The following is a 19383-nucleotide window of genomic DNA, read 5'->3' as shown; positions in this document are numbered from 1 at the left end:
AGTACCTTTTTTTTGCCTTTTGAAATGTACTTGTTTTAGGGTACTTTTTATTCAGCCTTCTTTTGTATTTGTTTTAGCTTTTTGTAGTTAGAGAATTTTTCAGCGTTCATTAGGGTTCAAAATCTTTGTGAAACGTTTCCCGCACTCAGAACGTGGAAACGGTCTCTAATCTTTGTGAACGCTCAGATGTTTTATCAGGTCCGATTTCTGCTTAAAACATCTGTTGCAATCCGAACACGGAAAAGGCTTCTCACCGGTGTGGATTCTTTGATGATAAACTAGATTTGCTTTCCGGAAGAAACATTTGTCGCACTCGGTGCACAGAAAGGGCCTTTCCCCCGTGTGGATTCGCTGATGGTTAATCAGCATTGTTTTGTGTGTAAAACATTTCCCACAATCGGAACAGGTGAACGGCTTCTCGCCGGTGTGGATCCGCTGGTGTATAACCAGATCGGACTTCTGGGTGAAACACTTCCCGCACTCATAGCATGAAAATGGCTTTTCGCCCATGTGAATCCTCAGGTGATAAACGAGATGGGACTTCTTTACAAAGTATTTCCCGCATTGCGAGCACTGGAACGGCGTCTCCACCATGTGAATTTTCTGATGGCTAAGCAGTGCCGGTTTGCTAGCGAAACTTTTCCCGCACTCAGTACATGGAAACGGCTTCGGTCTGGTGTGGATTATCTGATGTGTTATAAGATCTGATTGCTGGGTGAAGCTCTTCCCGCAGTGCGAACACGGGAACGGCTTCTGTCCGGTATGAATTATCTGATGTGTTAGAAGATCTGATTTCTGGGTGAAGCTCTTCTCGCAGTGAGAACACGGGAACGGCTTTTGCCTGGAGTGAATGCGCTGATGTCTCACGAGATCGGATTTTTGCTTAAAGCCTTTCCCACAATCCAAACACGGAAATGGCTTCTCACCTGCGTGTATTCTCTGGTGGGCAATGAGATACGACTTACGGGCAAAACATTTACCACATTCAGAACAGGGAAAAATCCTACCCCTACGTGGGGCAATATCTGATTTATCAGAAGAACATTCCTCGGATATTATAAATGCGCTGTGCAGTTCCGGCTGTATAGTTAGGGTAATAATATTATCTCCCGGAGAATCTCGTGAGATGTCCTTATCTTCTACTTTACATTCTGGCGATACAACGAGATGTTCCTCCGAGGGGTTCCTGCTGCTGGGTCCATCTGCTGGGAATAAAGTAGATTTATGGAAGCTTTTCCAATTAGAAGTAATGGCCACACTATTCTTCGTGCTACATTTTGTGATCACTTTATTCTAATTCTAAATGTACATACAGTATATGATCTTTACATGGAACATTGTAATGATAACTGAATACTGGAAATGTATTTGTGCAGACATCTTGGTGACTAGAGATATAAAATACTGTTTATCACATGTATTTAAAACTAGTCAGGTAGGAGCGCTGGTAATGTCACTTGTGCTCAACCACACAGATGATCACAGGATTAAAAAATGAATCCCAATAAGTCTCCTGGCCCAGTAAATAAAGATCCGGCTGAAGCCCCCAGTGCTGAGATGTATGCAAAATAACTAGAGAGAGTGTGGGGAGGAGACTGGTCAGATCTCTGGGCTGGTAACACACAGTGACATGATGTGAGGGGGAGAGCAGGAGTATAATAGGGGCTGATGGCTCCTAATGTATGAGATACACCAGAGAGTGTGGGGAGGAGACTGGTCAGATCTCTGGGATGGTAACACACAGTGACATGATGTGAGGGGGAGAGCAGGAGTATAATAGGGGCTGATGGCTCCTGATGTATGAGATACACCAGAGAGTGTGGGGAGAAGACTGGTCAGATCTCTGGGCTGGTAACACACAGTGACATGATGTGAGGGGGAGAGCAGGAGTATAATACGGGCTGATGCTGATGGTTCCAGATGTATGAGATACACCAGACAGTGTGGGGAGGAGACTGGTCAGATCTCTGGGCTGGTAACTCACAGTGACATGATGTGAGGGGGAGAGCAGGAGTATAATAGGGGCCGATGGCTCCTGATGTATGAGATACACCAGAGAGTGTGGGGAGAAGACTGGTCAGATCTCTGGGCTGGTAACACACAGTGACATGATGTGAGGGGGAGAGCAGGAGTATAATAGGGGCTGATGGCTCCTGATGTATGAGATACACCAGAGAGTGTGGGGAGAAGATTGGTCAGATCTCTGGGCTGGTAACACACAGTGACATTATGTGAGGGGGAGAGCAGGAGTATAATAGGGGCTGATGGCTCCTGATGTATGAAATACACCAGAGAGTGTGGGGAGAAGACTGGTCAGATCTCTGGGCTGGTAACACACAGTGACATGATGTGAGGGGGAGAGCAGGAGTATAATACGGGCTGATGGTTCCTGATGTATGAGATACACCAGACAGTGTGGGGAGGAGACTGGTCAGATCTCTGGGCTGGTAACACACAGTGACATGATATGAGGGGGAGAGCAGGAGTATAATAGGGACTGATGGCTCCTAATGTATGAGATACACCAGAGAGTGTGGGGAGGAGACTGGTCAGATCTCTGGGCTGGTAACACACAGTGACATGATGTGAGGGGGAGAGCAGGAGTATAATAGGGGCTGATGGCTCCTGATGTATGAGATACACCAGAGAGTGTGGGGAGAAGACTTGTCAGATCTCTGGGCTGGTAACACACAGTGACATGATGTGAGGGGGAGAGCAGGAGTATAATACGGGCTGATGCTGATGGTTCCTGATGTATGAGATACACCAGACAGTGTGGGGAGGAGACTGGTCAGATCTCTGGGCTGGTAACACACAGTGACATGATATGAGGGGGAGAGCAGGAGTATAATAGGGGCTGATGGCTCCTAATGTATGAGATACACCAGAGAGTGTGGGGAGGAGACTGGTCAGATCTCTGGGCTGGTAACACACAGTGACATGATGTGAGGGGGAGAGCAGGAGTATAATACGGGCTGTTGCTGATGGTTCCTGATGTATGAGATACACCAGACAGTGTGGGGAGGAGACTGGTCAGATCTCTGGGCTGTAACACACAGTGACATGATATGAGGGGGAGAGCAGGAGTATAATAAAGGCTGATGGCTCCTGATGTATGAGATACACCAGAGAGTGTGGGAAGGAGACTGGTCAGATCTCTGGGCTGGTAACACACAGTGACAAGATGTGAGGGGGAGATCAGGAGTATAATAGGGGCTGATGGCTCCTGATTCCCCCCACTGGGCAGAAACTTTCCCTCCTTAGTCTGTATTGACAGAGGAGGGTGTAGGATAAGAGATTGCTGTAGTGACAGAGGAGGATGAAGGATAAGAGAGTGCTGTAGTGACAGAGGAGGGCGTAGGATAAGAGATTGTTGTAGTGACAGAGGAAGGTGTAGGATAAGAGATTGCTGTAGTGACAGAGGAGGATGTAGGATAAGAGAGTGCTGTAGTGACAGAGGGGGGTGTAGGATAAGAGATTGCTGTAGTAGTGACAAAGGAGGGTGTAGGATAAGAGATGGCTGTAGTGACAGAGGAGGGTGTAGGATAAGAGATGGCTGTAGTAGTGATAGAGGAAGGTGTAGGATAAGAGATGGTTGTAGTAACAGAGGAGGGTGTAGGATAAGAGATGGCTGTAGTGACAGAGGAGGGTGTAGGATAAGAGAATGCTGTAGTGACAGAGGAGGGTGTAGGATAAGAGAGTGCTGTAGTGACAGAGGAGGGTGTAGGATAAGAGATGGCTGTAGTGACAGAGGAGGGTGTAGGATAAGAGATGGCTGTAGTGACAGAGGAGGGTGTAGGATAAGAGATTGCTGTAGTGACAGAGGAGGGTGTAGGATAAGAGATTGCTGTAGTGACAGAGGAGGGTGTAGGATAAGAGAGTGCTGTAGTGACAGAGGAGGGTGTAGGATAAGAGATGGCTGTAGTGACAGAGGAGGGTGTAGGATAAGAGATTGCTGTAGTGACAGAGGAGGGTGTAGGATAAGAGATGGCTGTAGTGACAGAGGAGAGTGTAGGATAAGAGATTGCTGTAGTGACAGAGGAGGGTGTAGGATAAGAGATGGCTGTAGTGACAGAGGAGGGTGTAGGATAAGAGAGTGCTGTAGTGACAGAGGAGGGTGTAGGATAAGAGATTGCTGTAGTGACAGAGGAGGGTGTAGGATAAGAGAGTGCTGTAGTGACAGAGGAGGGTGTAGGATAAGAGATGGCTGTAGTGACAGAGGAGGGTGTAGGATAAGAGAGTGCTGTAGTGACAGAGGAGGGTGTAGGATAAGAGATTGCTGTAGTGACAGAGGAGGGTGTAGGATAAGAGATTGCTGTAGTGACAGAGGAGGGTGTAGGATAAGAGATTGCTGTAGTGACAGAGGAGGGTGTAGGATAAGAGAGTGCTGTAGTGACAGAGGAGGGTGTAGGATAAGAGATGGCTGTAGTGACAGAGGAGGGTGTAGGATAAGAGATGGCTGTAGTGACAGAGGAGGGTGTAGGATAAGAGATTGCTGTAGTGACAGAGGAGGGTGTAGGATAAGAGATTGCTGTAGTGACAGAGGAGGGTGTAGGATAAGAGAGTGCTGTAGTGACAGAGGAGGGTGTAGGATAAGAGATGGCTGTAGTGACAGAGGAGGGTGTAGGATAAGAGATTGCTGTAGTGACAGAGGAGGGTGTAGGATAAGAGATGGCTGTAGTGACAGAGGAGGGTGTAGGATAAGAGAGTGCTGTAGTGACAGAGGAGGGTGTAGGATAAGAGATTGCTGTAGTGACAGAGGAGGGTGTAGGATAAGAGAGTGCTGTAGTGACAGAGGAGGGTGTAGGATAAGAGAGTGCTGTAGTGACAGAGGAGGGTGTAGGATAAGAGATTGCTGTAGTGACAGAGGAGGGTGTAGGATAAGAGATTGCTGTAGTGACAGAGGAGGGTGTAGGATAAGAGATTGCTGTAGTGACAGAGGAGGGTGTAGGATAAGAGAGTGCTGTAGTGACAGAGGAGGGTGTAGGATAAGAGATGGCTGTAGTGACAGAGGAGGGTGTAGGATAAGAGATGGCTGTAGTGACAGAGGAGGGTGTAGGATAAGAGAGTGCTGTAGTGACAGAGGAGGGTGTAGGATAAGAGATGGCTGTAGTGACAGAGGAGGGTGTAGGATAAGAGAGTGCTGTAGTGACAGAGGAGGGTGTAGGATAAGAGAGTGCTGTAGTGACAGAGGTGGGTGTTGGATAAGAGAGTGCTGTAGTGACAGAGGAGGGTGTAGGATAAGAGAGTGCTGTAGTGACAGAGGAGGGTGTAGGATAAGAGAGTGCTGTAGTGACAGAACAAGGAGAATATGAGACTGTTCTGTACTTAGTGATTATTACTCACCTGTGCTGATATCTGTAGGGATTTCCTCCTCCTTACACTGCAGATCACCTATCTCCTCTTCTTCCTCTATAACTTTAATATCAATCAAATCTTCAACCTAAATAACCCACAAAATACTATGCTTAATACAGACCTAAAATTCATGAATAAAAAAAACCCAAAACTTTACAATATACCCGAGTGACTCTACTGTAAATAATATCTATTTAATACACAAGTGATGTCAATAATATATGTATGATCTCCTGTAAATGTGAATAATCAATGAGAAGTTGTGTATTATAATGGAATAATACAAAACCTACTGTAAATTATTAATAATATATCAGAAGCCACTGTGGATTTCTGTGACCGATAAGAAAGCATTCGGTCTATCGCGCAGTGCTTTTACACGGGCTTAAAACTGCGCTATGACGTCTACTATACATACAGTGGGGCAAGAAAAATTATCTATTTAATATATTCTTTTTATGTAATTTATATCACCATTGCCACTTATAAATGGCTATTTTTCCAAAACCCGCCTAGAAATATTTTTTTAATGTTTAAATTAAGTTAAACACTATTTTATTCTAAAAAAAATATATATATTTTTAAATATAAATATATATATAATATTAAATATAAATATATAATTTAAACACAATTATACGATAAATTTAGAATTTTGTTCTCAAATGCATGTTAAACATTTTTAAATGATTTAGGACTTATATAAATTGTCATTCCTGAATCGGCGGTACAGTATCGATATTTTTGCTCGACACGGGCTCGCCATATACAAATTATTAATATCGATATTTACAGCTACACAGTTGTAGTCTACAGGAGGTAAGGGGACGGGGGCTGCTGTCATGACATCAGAATCGGCCTGAGAACTATATAGCACGGCAGCTGATCGGGCCTCGTACGATATATCGAATTAACCTTCTGCACTAATATCTCTATTATTGAGATATATCAGACAATCGATATGCATAATCAGGAGACAGGGAGGGGCAGAGGCGCTGCGGTCTTTACATTTCCCCGATGGCTGCTCCATGGAATACACCGCTGGCACTGCTGGATGTAACGGTGGTCCTTCTTCTCTGCAGCCGCTGGGTGGGGGGGTGCCACTGAGGGAGGTTCCGAAGGTGTAGAGGGGCTGGGAGGTAAAGGTCTGCCTATATAAGAAACATAAACCAGAGTATACACTTGGTCATTGCCTGCAATGACAGATCAAAGGGTGTCTCGAAGGAACCCGGGAAGAGTTTTCGATGCTCATCAGGCTCGATAGGTTTATGTAACAAGTGCTAAAGGTTTTGGCCTTCACAATCCGATATTAGGCAGACATGGAGACAATACAAACACCATTGCTAGTCTTTCCTGAAGTGACTACAACAGAAATCCCTTCAGGGGCAAGGCCTCAAATATTCCAGGAGATCACAACTAACCCCAGGCTAACACTATAGGGAACGCAGGCCTCCTCTCTTGCACTGGCTAAGGTCAGTGTCCATGACTCCACAAGTGTACTGTGAATGGGGGGGATAGCCAGCAGTAAACCGCTACTCACCTAGGAGGGCACTGCTGCCCCGAAAACGGTCATGACAAGCCCAAGTTTCTGTTGCCACGCCCCTTCCACCGTAGACGCCCACAAAAGGTCCCTGCCTGTCAATTGCTTTGCGAATAAATCCTCACTACGAGTGGAGACGGTGATGGAAATGGACGCGCAGATCACCGATAATCGCTCGACTGCGTAAACATCAGCAGTGCGTCCCTCTATGAATAAGGCCCTTAGATCTCTGATTTTTCGAAGTGCTGTTTTTCTATTTGCAGTAGTATTATTTCATATTATGTGCAATTCACTTAGCACCATTTCAAAGACCAGTTATAGCAGCTTCTGTTTAGAATTTCTACAAACATGTAGTATTACGTTGGCAGGTTTAGGAGATCCCCAATTCCACCTACCTGATAATCATGCGGGATGTTGTCATCCTCCTCTGTATCATCCTGGGAATAAAGAGGACCGGGACATCTCTCTGGGGTATTCCTGTTAGTAGCCCCATCTGTAGGAGACACACGGTGACTGATTACACTGTATATATGTGATTATCAGATGATGTGTATATAGCTGGCCTCATAGCTGCTCTCTCCATTACAATACATGACAGTCTCCTCTTACCCAGTGATGTGAGGGGCTGGTGATTCTCCATAATCACGTCCTTGTAAAGACCCTCCTTCAACTGTCCTGCTCAGTCCTCCTATCTGTAGGGATTAGTAATAAGAGGATATTGGGACGATGAGTACTAGGAGGATATTGGGACGATGAGTAATAAGAGGATATTGGGACGATGAGTAATAGGAAGAGATAGGGATAAGTGGAGGACATTGGGATGAGTAATAGGAAGAGATAGGGATAAATGGAGGACATTGGGATGGGTAATAGGAGATATAGGGATAAGTGGAGGACATTGGGATGAGTAATAGGAGATATAGGGATAAGTGGAGGACATTGGGATGAGTAATAGGAAAAGATAGAGATAAGTGGAGGACATTGGGATGAGTAATAGGAGATATAGGGATAAGTGGGGGACATTGGGATGAGTAATAGGAAGAGATGGGGATAAGTAATAGGAAGAGATTGGGATAAGTAATAGGAGATATAGGGATAAGTGGGGACATTGGGATGAGTAATAGGAAGAGATAGGGATAAGTGGGGACATTGGGATGAGTAATAGGAAGAGATAGGGATAAGTGGAGGACATTGGGATGAGTACTAGGAAGAGATAGATATAAGTGGGGGACATTGGGATGAGTAATAGGAGATATAGGGATAAGTGGGGGACATTGGGATGAGTAATAGGAAGAGATAGGGATAAGTGGAGGACATTGGGATGAGTAATAGGAGATATAGGGATAAGTGGGGGACATTGGGATGAGTACTAGGAAGAGATAGAGATAAGTGGAGGACATTGGGATGAGTAATAGGAAGAGATAGGGATAAGTGGAGGACATTGGGAAGAGTAATAGGAGATATAGGGATAAGTGGGGACATTGGGATGAGTAATAGGAGATATAGGGATAAGTGGGGGACATTGGGATGAGTAATAGGAAGAGATGGGGATAAGTGGAGGACATTGGGATGAGAAATAGGAATAGATAGGGATAAGTGGAGGACATTGGGATGAGTAATAGGAAGAGATAGGGATAAGTGGAGGACATTGGGATAAGTAATAGGAGATATAGGGATAAGTGGAGGACATTGGGATGAGTACTAGGAAGAGATAGAGTTAAGTGGAGGACATTGGGATGAGTAATAGGAAGAGATAGGGATAAATGGAGGACATTGGGATGAGTAATAGGAGATATAGGGATAAGTGGGGACATTGGGATGAGTAATAGGAAGAGATAGGGATACGTGGGGACATTGGGATGAGTAAGAGGGAGAGATAGAGATAAGTGGAGGACATTGGGATGAGTACTAGGAAGAGATAGAGATAAGTGGAGGACATTGGGATGAGTAATAGGAAAAGATAGGGATAAGTGGGGGACATTGGGATGAGTAATAGGAAGAGATAGAGATAAGTGGAGGACATTGGGAAGAGTAATAGGAGATATAGCGATAAGTGGAGGACATTGGGATGAGTAATAGGAAGAGATAGGGATAAGTGGAGGACATTGGGATGAGTAATAGGAAGAGATAGGGATAACTGGAGGACATTGGGAAGAGTAATAGGAGATATAGGGATAAGTGGAGGACATTGGGATGAGTAATAGGAAGAGATAGGGATAAGTGGAGGACATTGGGATGAGTAATAGGAAGAGCTAGGGATAAGTGTGGGACATTGGGATGAGTAATAGGAGATATAGGGATAAGTGGGGACATTGGGATGAGTAATAGGAAGAGATAGGGATAAGTGGGGGACATTGGGATGAGTAATAGGAAGAGATAGGGATAAGTGGAGGACATTGGGATGAGTAATAGGAAGAGATAGGGATAAGTGGGGGACATTGGGATGAGTAATAGGAAGAGATAGGGATAAGTGGAGGACATTGGGATGAGTAATAGGAAGAGATAGGGATAAGTGGGGGACATTGGGATGAGTAATAGGAGATATAGGGATAAGTGGGGACATTGGGATGAGTAATAGGAGATATAGGGATAAGTGAAGGACATTGGGATGAGTAATAGGAAGAGATAGGGATAAGTGGAGGACATTGGGATGAGTAATAGGAGATATAGGGATAAGTGGGGACATTGGGATGAGTAATAGGAAGAGAGAGGGATAAGTGGAGGACATTGGGATGAGTAATAGGAACAGATAGGGATAAGTGGAGGACATTGGGATGAGTAATAGGAGATATAGGGATAAGTGGAGGACATTGGGATGAGTAATAGGAAGAGATAGAGATAAGTGGAGGACATTGGGAAGAGTAATAGGAGATATAGCGATAAGTGGAGGACATTGGGATGAGTAATAGGAAGAGATAGGGATAAGTGGAGGACATTGGGATGAGTAATAGGAAGAGATAGGGATAAGTGGAGGACATTGGGATGAGTAATAGGAGATATAGGGATAAGTGGGGGACATTGGGATGAGTAATAGGAAGAGATAGGGATAAGTGGAGGACATTGGGATGAGTAATAGGAGATATAGGGATAAGTGGGGACATTGGGATGAGTAATAGGAAGAGATAGGGATAAGTGGGGACATTGGGATGAGTAATAGGAAGAGATAGGGATAAGTGGAGGACATTGGGATGAGTACTAGGAAGAGATAGATATAAGTGGGGGACATTGGGATGAGTAATAGGAGATATAGGGATAAGTGGGGGACATTGGGATGAGTAATAGGAAGAGATAGGGATAAGTGGAGGACATTGGGATGAGTAATAGGAGATATAGGGATAAGTGGGGGACATTGGGATGAGTACTAGGAAGAGATAGAGATAAGTGGAGGACATTGGGATGAGTAATAGGAAGAGATAGGGATAAGTGGAGGACATTGGGATGAGTAATAGGAGATATAGGGATAAGTGGGGACATTGGGATGAGTAATAGGAGATATAGGGATAAGTGGGGGACATTGGGATGAGTAATAGGAAGAGATGGGGATAAGTGGAGGACATTGGGATGAGAAATAGGAATAGATAGGGATAAGTGGAGGACATTGGGATGAGTAATAGGAAGAGATAGGGATAAGTGGAGGACATTGGGATAAGTAATAGGAGATATAGGGATAAGTGGAGGACATTGGGATGAGTACTAGGAAGAGATAGAGTTAAGTGGAGGACATTGGGATGAGTAATAGGAAGAGATAGGGATAAATGGAGGACATTGGGATGAGTAATAGGAGATATAGGGATAAGTGGGGACATTGGGATGAGTAATAGGAAGAGATAGGGATACGTGGGGACATTGGGATGAGTAAGAGGGAGAGATAGGGATAAGTGGAGGACATTGGGATGAGTACTAGGAAGAGATAGAGATAAGTGGAGGACATTGGGATGAGTAATAGGAAGAGATAGGGATAAGTGGGGGACATTGGGATGAGTAATAGGAAGAGATAGAGATAAGTGGAGGACATTGGGATGAGTAATAGGAAGAGATAGAGATAAGTGGAGGACATTGGGAAGAGTAATAGGAGATATAGCGATAAGTGGAGGACATTGGGATGAGTAATAGGAAGAGATAGGGATAAGTGGAGGACATTGGGATGAGTAATAGGAAGAGATAGGGATAACTGGAGGACATTGGGAAGAGTAATAGGAGATATAGGGATAAGTGGAGGACATTGGGATGAGTAATAGGAAGAGATAGGGATAAGTGGAGGACATTGGGATGAGTAATAGGAAGAGCTAGGGATAAGTGTGGGACATTGGGATGAGTAATAGGAGATATAGGGATAAGTGGGGACATTGGGATGAGTAATAGGAAGAGATAGGGATAAGTGGGGGACATTGGGATGAGTAATAGGAAGAGATAGGGATAAGTGGAGGACATTGGGATGAGTAATAGGAAGAGATAGGGATAAGTGGGGGACATTGGGATGAGTAATAGGAAGAGATAGGGATAAGTGGAGGACATTGGGATGAGTAATAGGAAGAGATAGGGATAAGTGGGGGACATTGGGATGAGTAATAGGAGATATAGGGATAAGTGGGGACATTGGGATGAGTAATAGGAGATATAGGGATAAGTGAAGGACATTGGGATGAGTAATAGGAAGAGATAGGGATAAGTGGAGGACATTGGGATGAGTAATAGGAGATATAGGGATAAGTGGGGACATTGGGATGAGTAATAGGAAGAGAGAGGGATAAGTGGAGGACATTGGGATGAGTAATAGGAACAGATAGGGATAAGTGGAGGACATTGGGATGAGTAATAGGAGATATAGGGATAAGTGGAGGACATTGGGATGAGTAATAGGAAGAGATAGAGATAAGTGGAGGACATTGGGAAGAGTAATAGGAGATATAGCGATAAGTGGAGGACATTGGGATGAGTAATAGGAAGAGATAGGGATAAGTGGAGGACATTGGGATGAGTAATAGGAAGAGATAGGGATAAGTGGAGGACATTGGGATGAGTAATAGGAGATATAGGGATAAGTGGGGGACATTGGGATGAGTAATAGGAAGAGATAGGGATAAGTGGAGGACATTGGGATGAGTAATAGGAGATATAGGGATAAGTGGGGACATTGGGATGAGTAATAGGAAGAGATAGGGATAAGTGGAGGACATTGGGATGAGTAATAGGAGATATAGGGATAAGTGGGGACATTGGGATGAGTAATAAGAAGAGAGGGATAAGTGGAGGACATTGGGATGAGTAATAGGAGATATAGGGATAAGTGGGGACATTGGAATGAGTAATAAGAGATATAGGGATAAGTGGGGACATTGGGATGAGTAATAAGAAGAGATAGGGATAAGTGGAGGACATTGGGATGAGTAATAGGAGATATAGGGCAAAGTGGGGACATTGGGATGAGTAATAGGAGATATAGGGATAAGTGGGGACATTGGGATGAGTAATAAGAAGAGATAGGGATAAGTGGAGGACATTGGGATGAGTAATAGGAGATATAGGGATAAGTGGGGACATTGGGATGAGTAATAGGAGATATAGGGATAAGTGGAGGACATTGGGATGAGTAATAGGGAGATACAGGGATAAGTGGAGGACATTGGGATGAGTAATAGGAAGAGATAGGGATAAGTGAAGGACATTGGGATGAGTAATAGGAAGAGATAGGGATAAGTGGAGGACATTGGGATGAGTACTAGGAGATATAGGGATAAGTGGAGGACATTGGGATGAGTAATAGGGAGATATAGGGATAAGTGGAGGACATTGGGATGAGTAATAGGAAGAGATAGGGATAAGTGAAGGACATTGGGATGAGTAATAGGAAGAGATAGGGATAAGTGGAGGACATTGGGATGAGTAATAGGAGATATAGGGATAAGTGGGGACATTGGGATGAGTAATAGGAAGAGTGAGGGATAAGTGGAGGACATTGGGATGAGTAATAGGAGATATAGGGATAAGTGGAGGACATTGGGATGAGTAATATGAAGAGATAGAGATAAGTGGAGGACATTGTGATGAGTAATAGGAAGAGATAGGGATAAGTGGGGGACATTGGGATGAGTAATAGGAAGAGAGAGGGATAAGTGGAGGACATTGGGATGAGTACTAGGAAGAGATAGAGATAAGTGGGGACATTGGGATGAGTACTAGGAAGAGATAGGGATAAGTGGAGGACATTGGGATGAGTACTAGTAAGAGATAGAGATAAGTGGGGACATTGGGATGAGTAATAGGAAGAGAGAGGGATAAGTGGGGACATTGGGATGAGTAATAGGAAGAGATGGGGATAAGTGGGGACATTGGGATGAGTAATAGGAAGAGATAGGGATAAGTGGAGGACATTGGGATGAGTAATAGGAGATATAGGGATAAGTGGAGGACATTGGGATGAGTAATATGAAGAGATAGAGATAAGTGGAGGACATTGTGATGAGTAATAGGAAGAGATAGGGATAAGTGGGGGACATTGGGATGAGTAATAGGAAGAGAGAGGGATAAGTGGAGGACATTGGGATGAGTACTAGGAAGAGATAGAGATAAGTGGGGACATTGGGATGAGTAATAGGAAGAGAGAGGGATAAGTGGAGGACATTGGGATGAGTACTAGTAAGAGATAGAGATAAGTGGGGACATTGGGATGAGTAATAGGAAGAGATAGGGATAAGTGGGGACATTGGGATGAGTAATAGGAAGAGATAGGGATAAGTGGAGGACATTGGAATGAGTAATAGGAAGAGATGGGGATAAGTGGGGACATTGGGATGAGTAATAGGAAGAGATAGGGATAAGTGGAGGACATTGGGATGAGTACTAGGAAGAGATAGGGATAAGTGGAGGACATTGGGATGAGTAATAGGAAGAGATAGGGATAAGTGGGGACATTGGGATGAGTAATAGGAAGAGATAGGGATAAGTGGAGGACATTGGGATGAGTAATAGGAAGAGATGGGGATAAGTGGGGACATTGGGATGAGTAATAGGAAGACATAGGGATAAGTGGAGGACATTGGGATGAGTAATAGGAAGAGATAGAGATAAGTGGGGACATTGGGATGAGTAATAGGAAGAGATGGGGATAAGTGGGGACATTGGGATGAGTAATAGGAAGAGATAGGGATAAGTGGAGGACATTGGGAAGAATAATAGGAGATATAGGGATAAGTGGAGGACATTGGGATGAGTAATAGGAAGAGATAGGGATAAGTGGAGGACATTGGGATGAGTAATAGGAGATATAGGGATAAGTGTGGGACATTGGGATGAGTAATAGGAAGAGATAGGGATAAGTGGAGGACATTGGGAAGAGTAATAGGAGATATAGGGATAAGTGGAGGACATTGGGATGAGTAATAGGAAGAGATAGGGATAAGTGGAGGACATTGGGATGAGTAATAGGAGATATAGGGATAAGTGTGGGACATTGGGATGAGTAATAGGAAGAGATAGGGATAAGTGGAGGACATTGGGAAGAGTAATAGGAGATATAGGGATAAGTGGAGGACATTAGGATGAGTAATAGGAAGAGATAGAGATAAGTGGAGGACATTGGGATGAGTAATAAGAAGAGATAGGGATAAGTGTGGGACATTGGGATAAGTAATAGGAGATATAGGGATAAGTGTGGGACATTGGGATGAGTACTAGGAGATATAGGGATAAGTGGAGGACATTGGGAAGAGAAATAGGAGATATAGGGATAAGTGGAGGACATTGGGATGAGTAATAGGAAGAGATAGGGATAAGTGGAGGACATTGGGATGAGTAATAGGGAGAGATAGGGATAAGTGGAGGACATTGGGAAGAGTAATAGGAAGAGATAGGGATAAGTGGAGGACATTGGGATGAGTAATAGGAGATATAGGGATAAGTGTGGGACATTGGGATGAGTAATAGGAAGAGATAGGGATAAGTGGAGGACATTGGGAAGAGTAATAGGAGATATAGGGATAAGTGGAGGACATTGGGATGAGTAATAGGAGATATAGGGATAAGTGGAGGACATTGGGATGAGTAATAGGAGATATAGGGATAAGTGGAGGACATTGGGAAGAGTAATAGGAGATATAGGGATAAGTGGAGGACATTGGGATGAGTAATAGGAAGAGATAGAGATAAGTGGAGGACATTGGGATGAGTAATAGGAAGAGATAGGGATAAGTGGGGGACATTGGGATGAGTAATAGGAGATATAGGGATAAGTGTGGGACATTGGGATGAGTACTAGGAGATATAGGGATAAGTGGAGGACATTGGGAAGAGAAATAGGAGATATAGGGATAAGTGGAGGACATTGGGATGAGTACTAGGAAGAGATAGGGATAAGTGGAGGACATTGGGATGAGTACTAGGAAGAGATAGGGATAAGTGGAGGACATTGGGATGAGTAATAGGGAGAGATAGGGATAAGTGGGGGACATTGGGATGAGTAATAGGAGATATAGGGATAAGTGGGGACATTGGGATGAGTAATAGGAGATATAGGGATAAGTGAAGGACATTGGGATGAGTAATAGGAAGAGATAGGGATAAGTGGAGGACATTGGGATGAGTAATAGGAGATATAGGGATAAGTGGGGACATTGGGATGAGTAATAGGAAGAGAGAGGGATAAGTGGAGGACATTGGGATGAGTAATAGGAACAGATAGGGATAAGTGGAGGACATTGGGATGAGTAATAGGAGATATAGGGATAAGTGGAGGACATTGGGATGAGTAATAGGAAGAGATAGAGATAAGTGGAGGACATTGGGAAGAGTAATAGGAGATATAGCGATAAGTGGAGGACATTGGGATGAGTAATAGGAAGAGATAGGGATAAGTGGAGGACATTGGGATGAGTAATAGGAAGAGATAGGGATAAGTGGAGGACATTGGGATGAGTAATAGGAGATATAGGGATAAGTGGGGGACATTGGGATGAGTAATAGGAAGAGATAGGGATAAGTGGAGGACATTGGGATGAGTAATAGGAGATATAGGGATAAGTGGGGACATTGGGATGAGTAATAGGAAGAGATAGGGATAAGTGGGGACATTGGGATGAGTAATAGGAAGAGATAGGGATAAGTGGAGGACATTGGGATGAGTACTAGGAAGAGATAGATATAAGTGGGGGACATTGGGATGAGTAATAGGAGATATAGGGATAAGTGGGGGACATTGGGATGAGTAATAGGAAGAGATAGGGATAAGTGGAGGACATTGGGATGAGTAATAGGAGATATAGGGATAAGTGGGGGACATTGGGATGAGTACTAGGAAGAGATAGAGATAAGTGGAGGACATTGGGATGAGTAATAGGAAGAGATAGGGATAAGTGGAGGACATTGGGATGAGTAATAGGAGATATAGGGATAAGTGGGGACATTGGGATGAGTAATAGGAGATATAGGGATAAGTGGGGGACATTGGGATGAGTAATAGGAAGAGATGGGGATAAGTGGAGGACATTGGGATGAGAAATAGGAATAGATAGGGATAAGTGGAGGACATTGGGATGAGTAATAGGAAGAGATAGGGATAAGTGGAGGACATTGGGATAAGTAATAGGAGATATAGGGATAAGTGGAGGACATTGGGATGAGTACTAGGAAGAGATAGAGTTAAGTGGAGGACATTGGGATGAGTAATAGGAAGAGATAGGGATAAATGGAGGACATTGGGATGAGTAATAGGAGATATAGGGATAAGTGGGGACATTGGGATGAGTAATAGGAAGAGATAGGGATACGTGGGGACATTGGGATGAGTAAGAGGGAGAGATAGGGATAAGTGGAGGACATTGGGATGAGTACTAGGAAGAGATAGAGATAAGTGGAGGACATTGGGATGAGTAATAGGAAGAGATAGGGATAAGTGGGGGACATTGGGATGAGTAATAGGAAGAGATAGAGATAAGTGGAGGACATTGGGATGAGTAATAGGAAGAGATAGAGATAAGTGGAGGACATTGGGAAGAGTAATAGGAGATATAGCGATAAGTGGAGGACATTGGGATGAGTAATAGGAAGAGATAGGGATAAGTGGAGGACATTGGGATGAGTAATAGGAAGAGATAGGGATAACTGGAGGACATTGGGAAGAGTAATAGGAGATATAGGGATAAGTGGAGGACATTGGGATGAGTAATAGGAAGAGATAGGGATAAGTGGAGGACATTGGGATGAGTAATAGGAAGAGCTAGGGATAAGTGTGGGACATTGGGATGAGTAATAGGAGATATAGGGATAAGTGGGGACATTGGGATGAGTAATAGGAAGAGATAGGGATAAGTGGGGGACATTGGGATGAGTAATAGGAAGAGATAGGGATAAGTGGAGGACATTGGGATGAGTAATAGGAAGAGATAGGGATAAGTGGGGGACATTGGGATGAGTAATAGGAAGAGATAGGGATAAGTGGAGGACATTGGGATGAGTAATAGGAAGAGATAGGGATAAGTGGGGGACATTGGGATGAGTAATAGGAGATATAGGGATAAGTGGGGACATTGGGATGAGTAATAGGAGATATAGGGATAAGTGAAGGACATTGGGATGAGTAATAGGAAGAGATAGGGATAAGTGGAGGACATTGGGATGAGTAATAGGAGATATAGGGATAAGTGGGGACATTGGGATGAGTAATAGGAAGAGAGAGGGATAAGTGGAGGACATTGGGATGAGTAATAGGAACAGATAGGGATAAGTGGAGGACATTGGGATGAGTAATAGGAGATATAGGGATAAGTGGAGGACATTGGGATGAGTAATAGGAAGAGATAGGGATAAGTGGGGACATTGGGATGAGTAATAGGAAGAGATAGGGATAAGTGGAGGACATTGGGATGAGTAATAGGAAGAGATGGGGATAAGTGGGGACATTGGGATGAGTAATAGGAAGACATAGGGATAAGTGGAGGACATTGGGATGAGTAATAGGAAGAGATAGAGATAAGTGGGGACATTGGGATGAGTAATAGGAAGAGATGGGGATAAGTGGGGACATTGGGATGAGTAATAGGAAGAGATAGGGATAAGTGGAGGACATTGGGAAGAATAATAGGAGATATAGGGATAAGTGGAGGACATTGGGATGAGTAATAGGAAGAGATAGGGATAAGTGGAGGACATTGGGATGAGTAATAGGAGATATAGGGATAAGTGTGGGACATTGGGATGAGTAATAGGAAGAGATAGGGATAAGTGGAGGACATTGGGAAGAGTAATAGGAGATATAGGGATAAGTGGAGGACATTGGGATGAGTAATAGGAAGAGATAGGGATAAGTGGAGGACATTGGGATGAGTAATAGGAGATATAGGGATAAGTGTGGGACATTGGGATGAGTAATAGGAAGAGATAGGGATAAGTGGAGGACATTGGGAAGAGTAATAGGAGATATAGGGATAAGTGGAGGACATTAGGATGAGTAATAGGAAGAGATAGAGATAAGTGGAGGACATTGGGATGAGTAATAAGAAGAGATAGGGATAAGTGTGGGACATTGGGATAAGTAATAGGAGATATAGGGATAAGTGTGGGACATTGGGATGAGTACTAGGAGATATAGGGATAAGTGGAGGACATTGGGAAGAGAAATAGGAGATATAGGGATAAGTGGAGGACATTGGGATGAGTAATAGGAAGAGATAGGGATAAGTGGAGGACATTGGGATGAGTAATAGGGAGAGATAGGGATAAGTGGAGGACATTGGGAAGAGTAATAGGAAGAGATAGGGATAAGTGGAGGACATTGGGATGAGTAATAGGAGATATAGGGATAAGTGTGGGACATTGGGATGAGTAATAGGAAGAGATAGGGATAAGTGGAGGACATTGGGAAGAGTAATAGGAGATATAGGGATAAGTGGAGGACATTGGGATGAGTAATAGGAGATATAGGGATAAGTGGAGGACATTGGGATGAGTAATAGGAGATATAGGGATAAGTGGAGGACATTGGGAAGAGTAATAGGAGATATAGGGATAAGTGGAGGACATTGGGATGAGTAATAGGAAGAGATAGAGATAAGTGGAGGACATTGGGATGAGTAATAGGAAGAGATAGGGATAAGTGGGGGACATTGGGATGAGTAATAGGAGATATAGGGATAAGTGTGGGACATTGGGATGAGTACTAGGAGATATAGGGATAAGTGGAGGACATTGGGAAGAGAAATAGGAGATATAGGGATAAGTGGAGGACATTGGGATGAGTACTAGGAAGAGATAGGGATAAGTGGAGGACATTGGGATGAGTACTAGGAAGAGATAGGGATAAGTGGAGGACATTGGGATGAGTAATAGGGAGAGATAGGGATAAGTGGGGGACATTGGGATGAGTAATAGGAGATATAGGGATAAGTGGGGACATTGGGATGAGTAATAGGAGATATAGGGATAAGTGAAGGACATTGGGATGAGTAATAGGAAGAGATAGGGATAAGTGGAGGACATTGGGATGAGTAATAGGA

General features: G+C 43.8%; 2 protein-coding genes across 2 annotated transcripts in view; one reads left to right on the top strand and one right to left on the bottom strand.

Moving 5' to 3' along the window:
* Positions 1-19383, top strand: part of LOC148506438 (gastrula zinc finger protein XlCGF66.1-like) — a 104996-nt gene that overhangs the window by 68417 nt on the left and 17196 nt on the right. The window lies entirely within an intron of this gene.
* Positions 1-19383, bottom strand: part of LOC148506439 (uncharacterized) — a 127842-nt gene that overhangs the window by 99593 nt on the left and 8866 nt on the right. Inside the window, 4 exon segments of the mRNA XM_088446744.1 lie at positions 167-1205; positions 5347-5443; positions 7294-7391; positions 7508-7590. Of these exon segments, the coding sequence (XP_088302870.1) occupies positions 167-1205; positions 5347-5443; positions 7294-7391; positions 7508-7538 (1265 nt within the window). The 5' untranslated portion in view covers positions 7539-7590.

This window comes from Taudactylus pleione, unplaced genomic scaffold (assembly GCF_031769625.1).
Source record: "Taudactylus pleione unplaced genomic scaffold, aTauple2 ptg000404l, whole genome shotgun sequence".
NCBI lineage: Eukaryota > Metazoa > Chordata > Amphibia > Anura > Myobatrachidae > Taudactylus > Taudactylus pleione.
The sequence above is the reverse complement of the archived record's forward strand: the minus strand, read 5'-3'. Positions and strand labels throughout refer to the sequence as shown.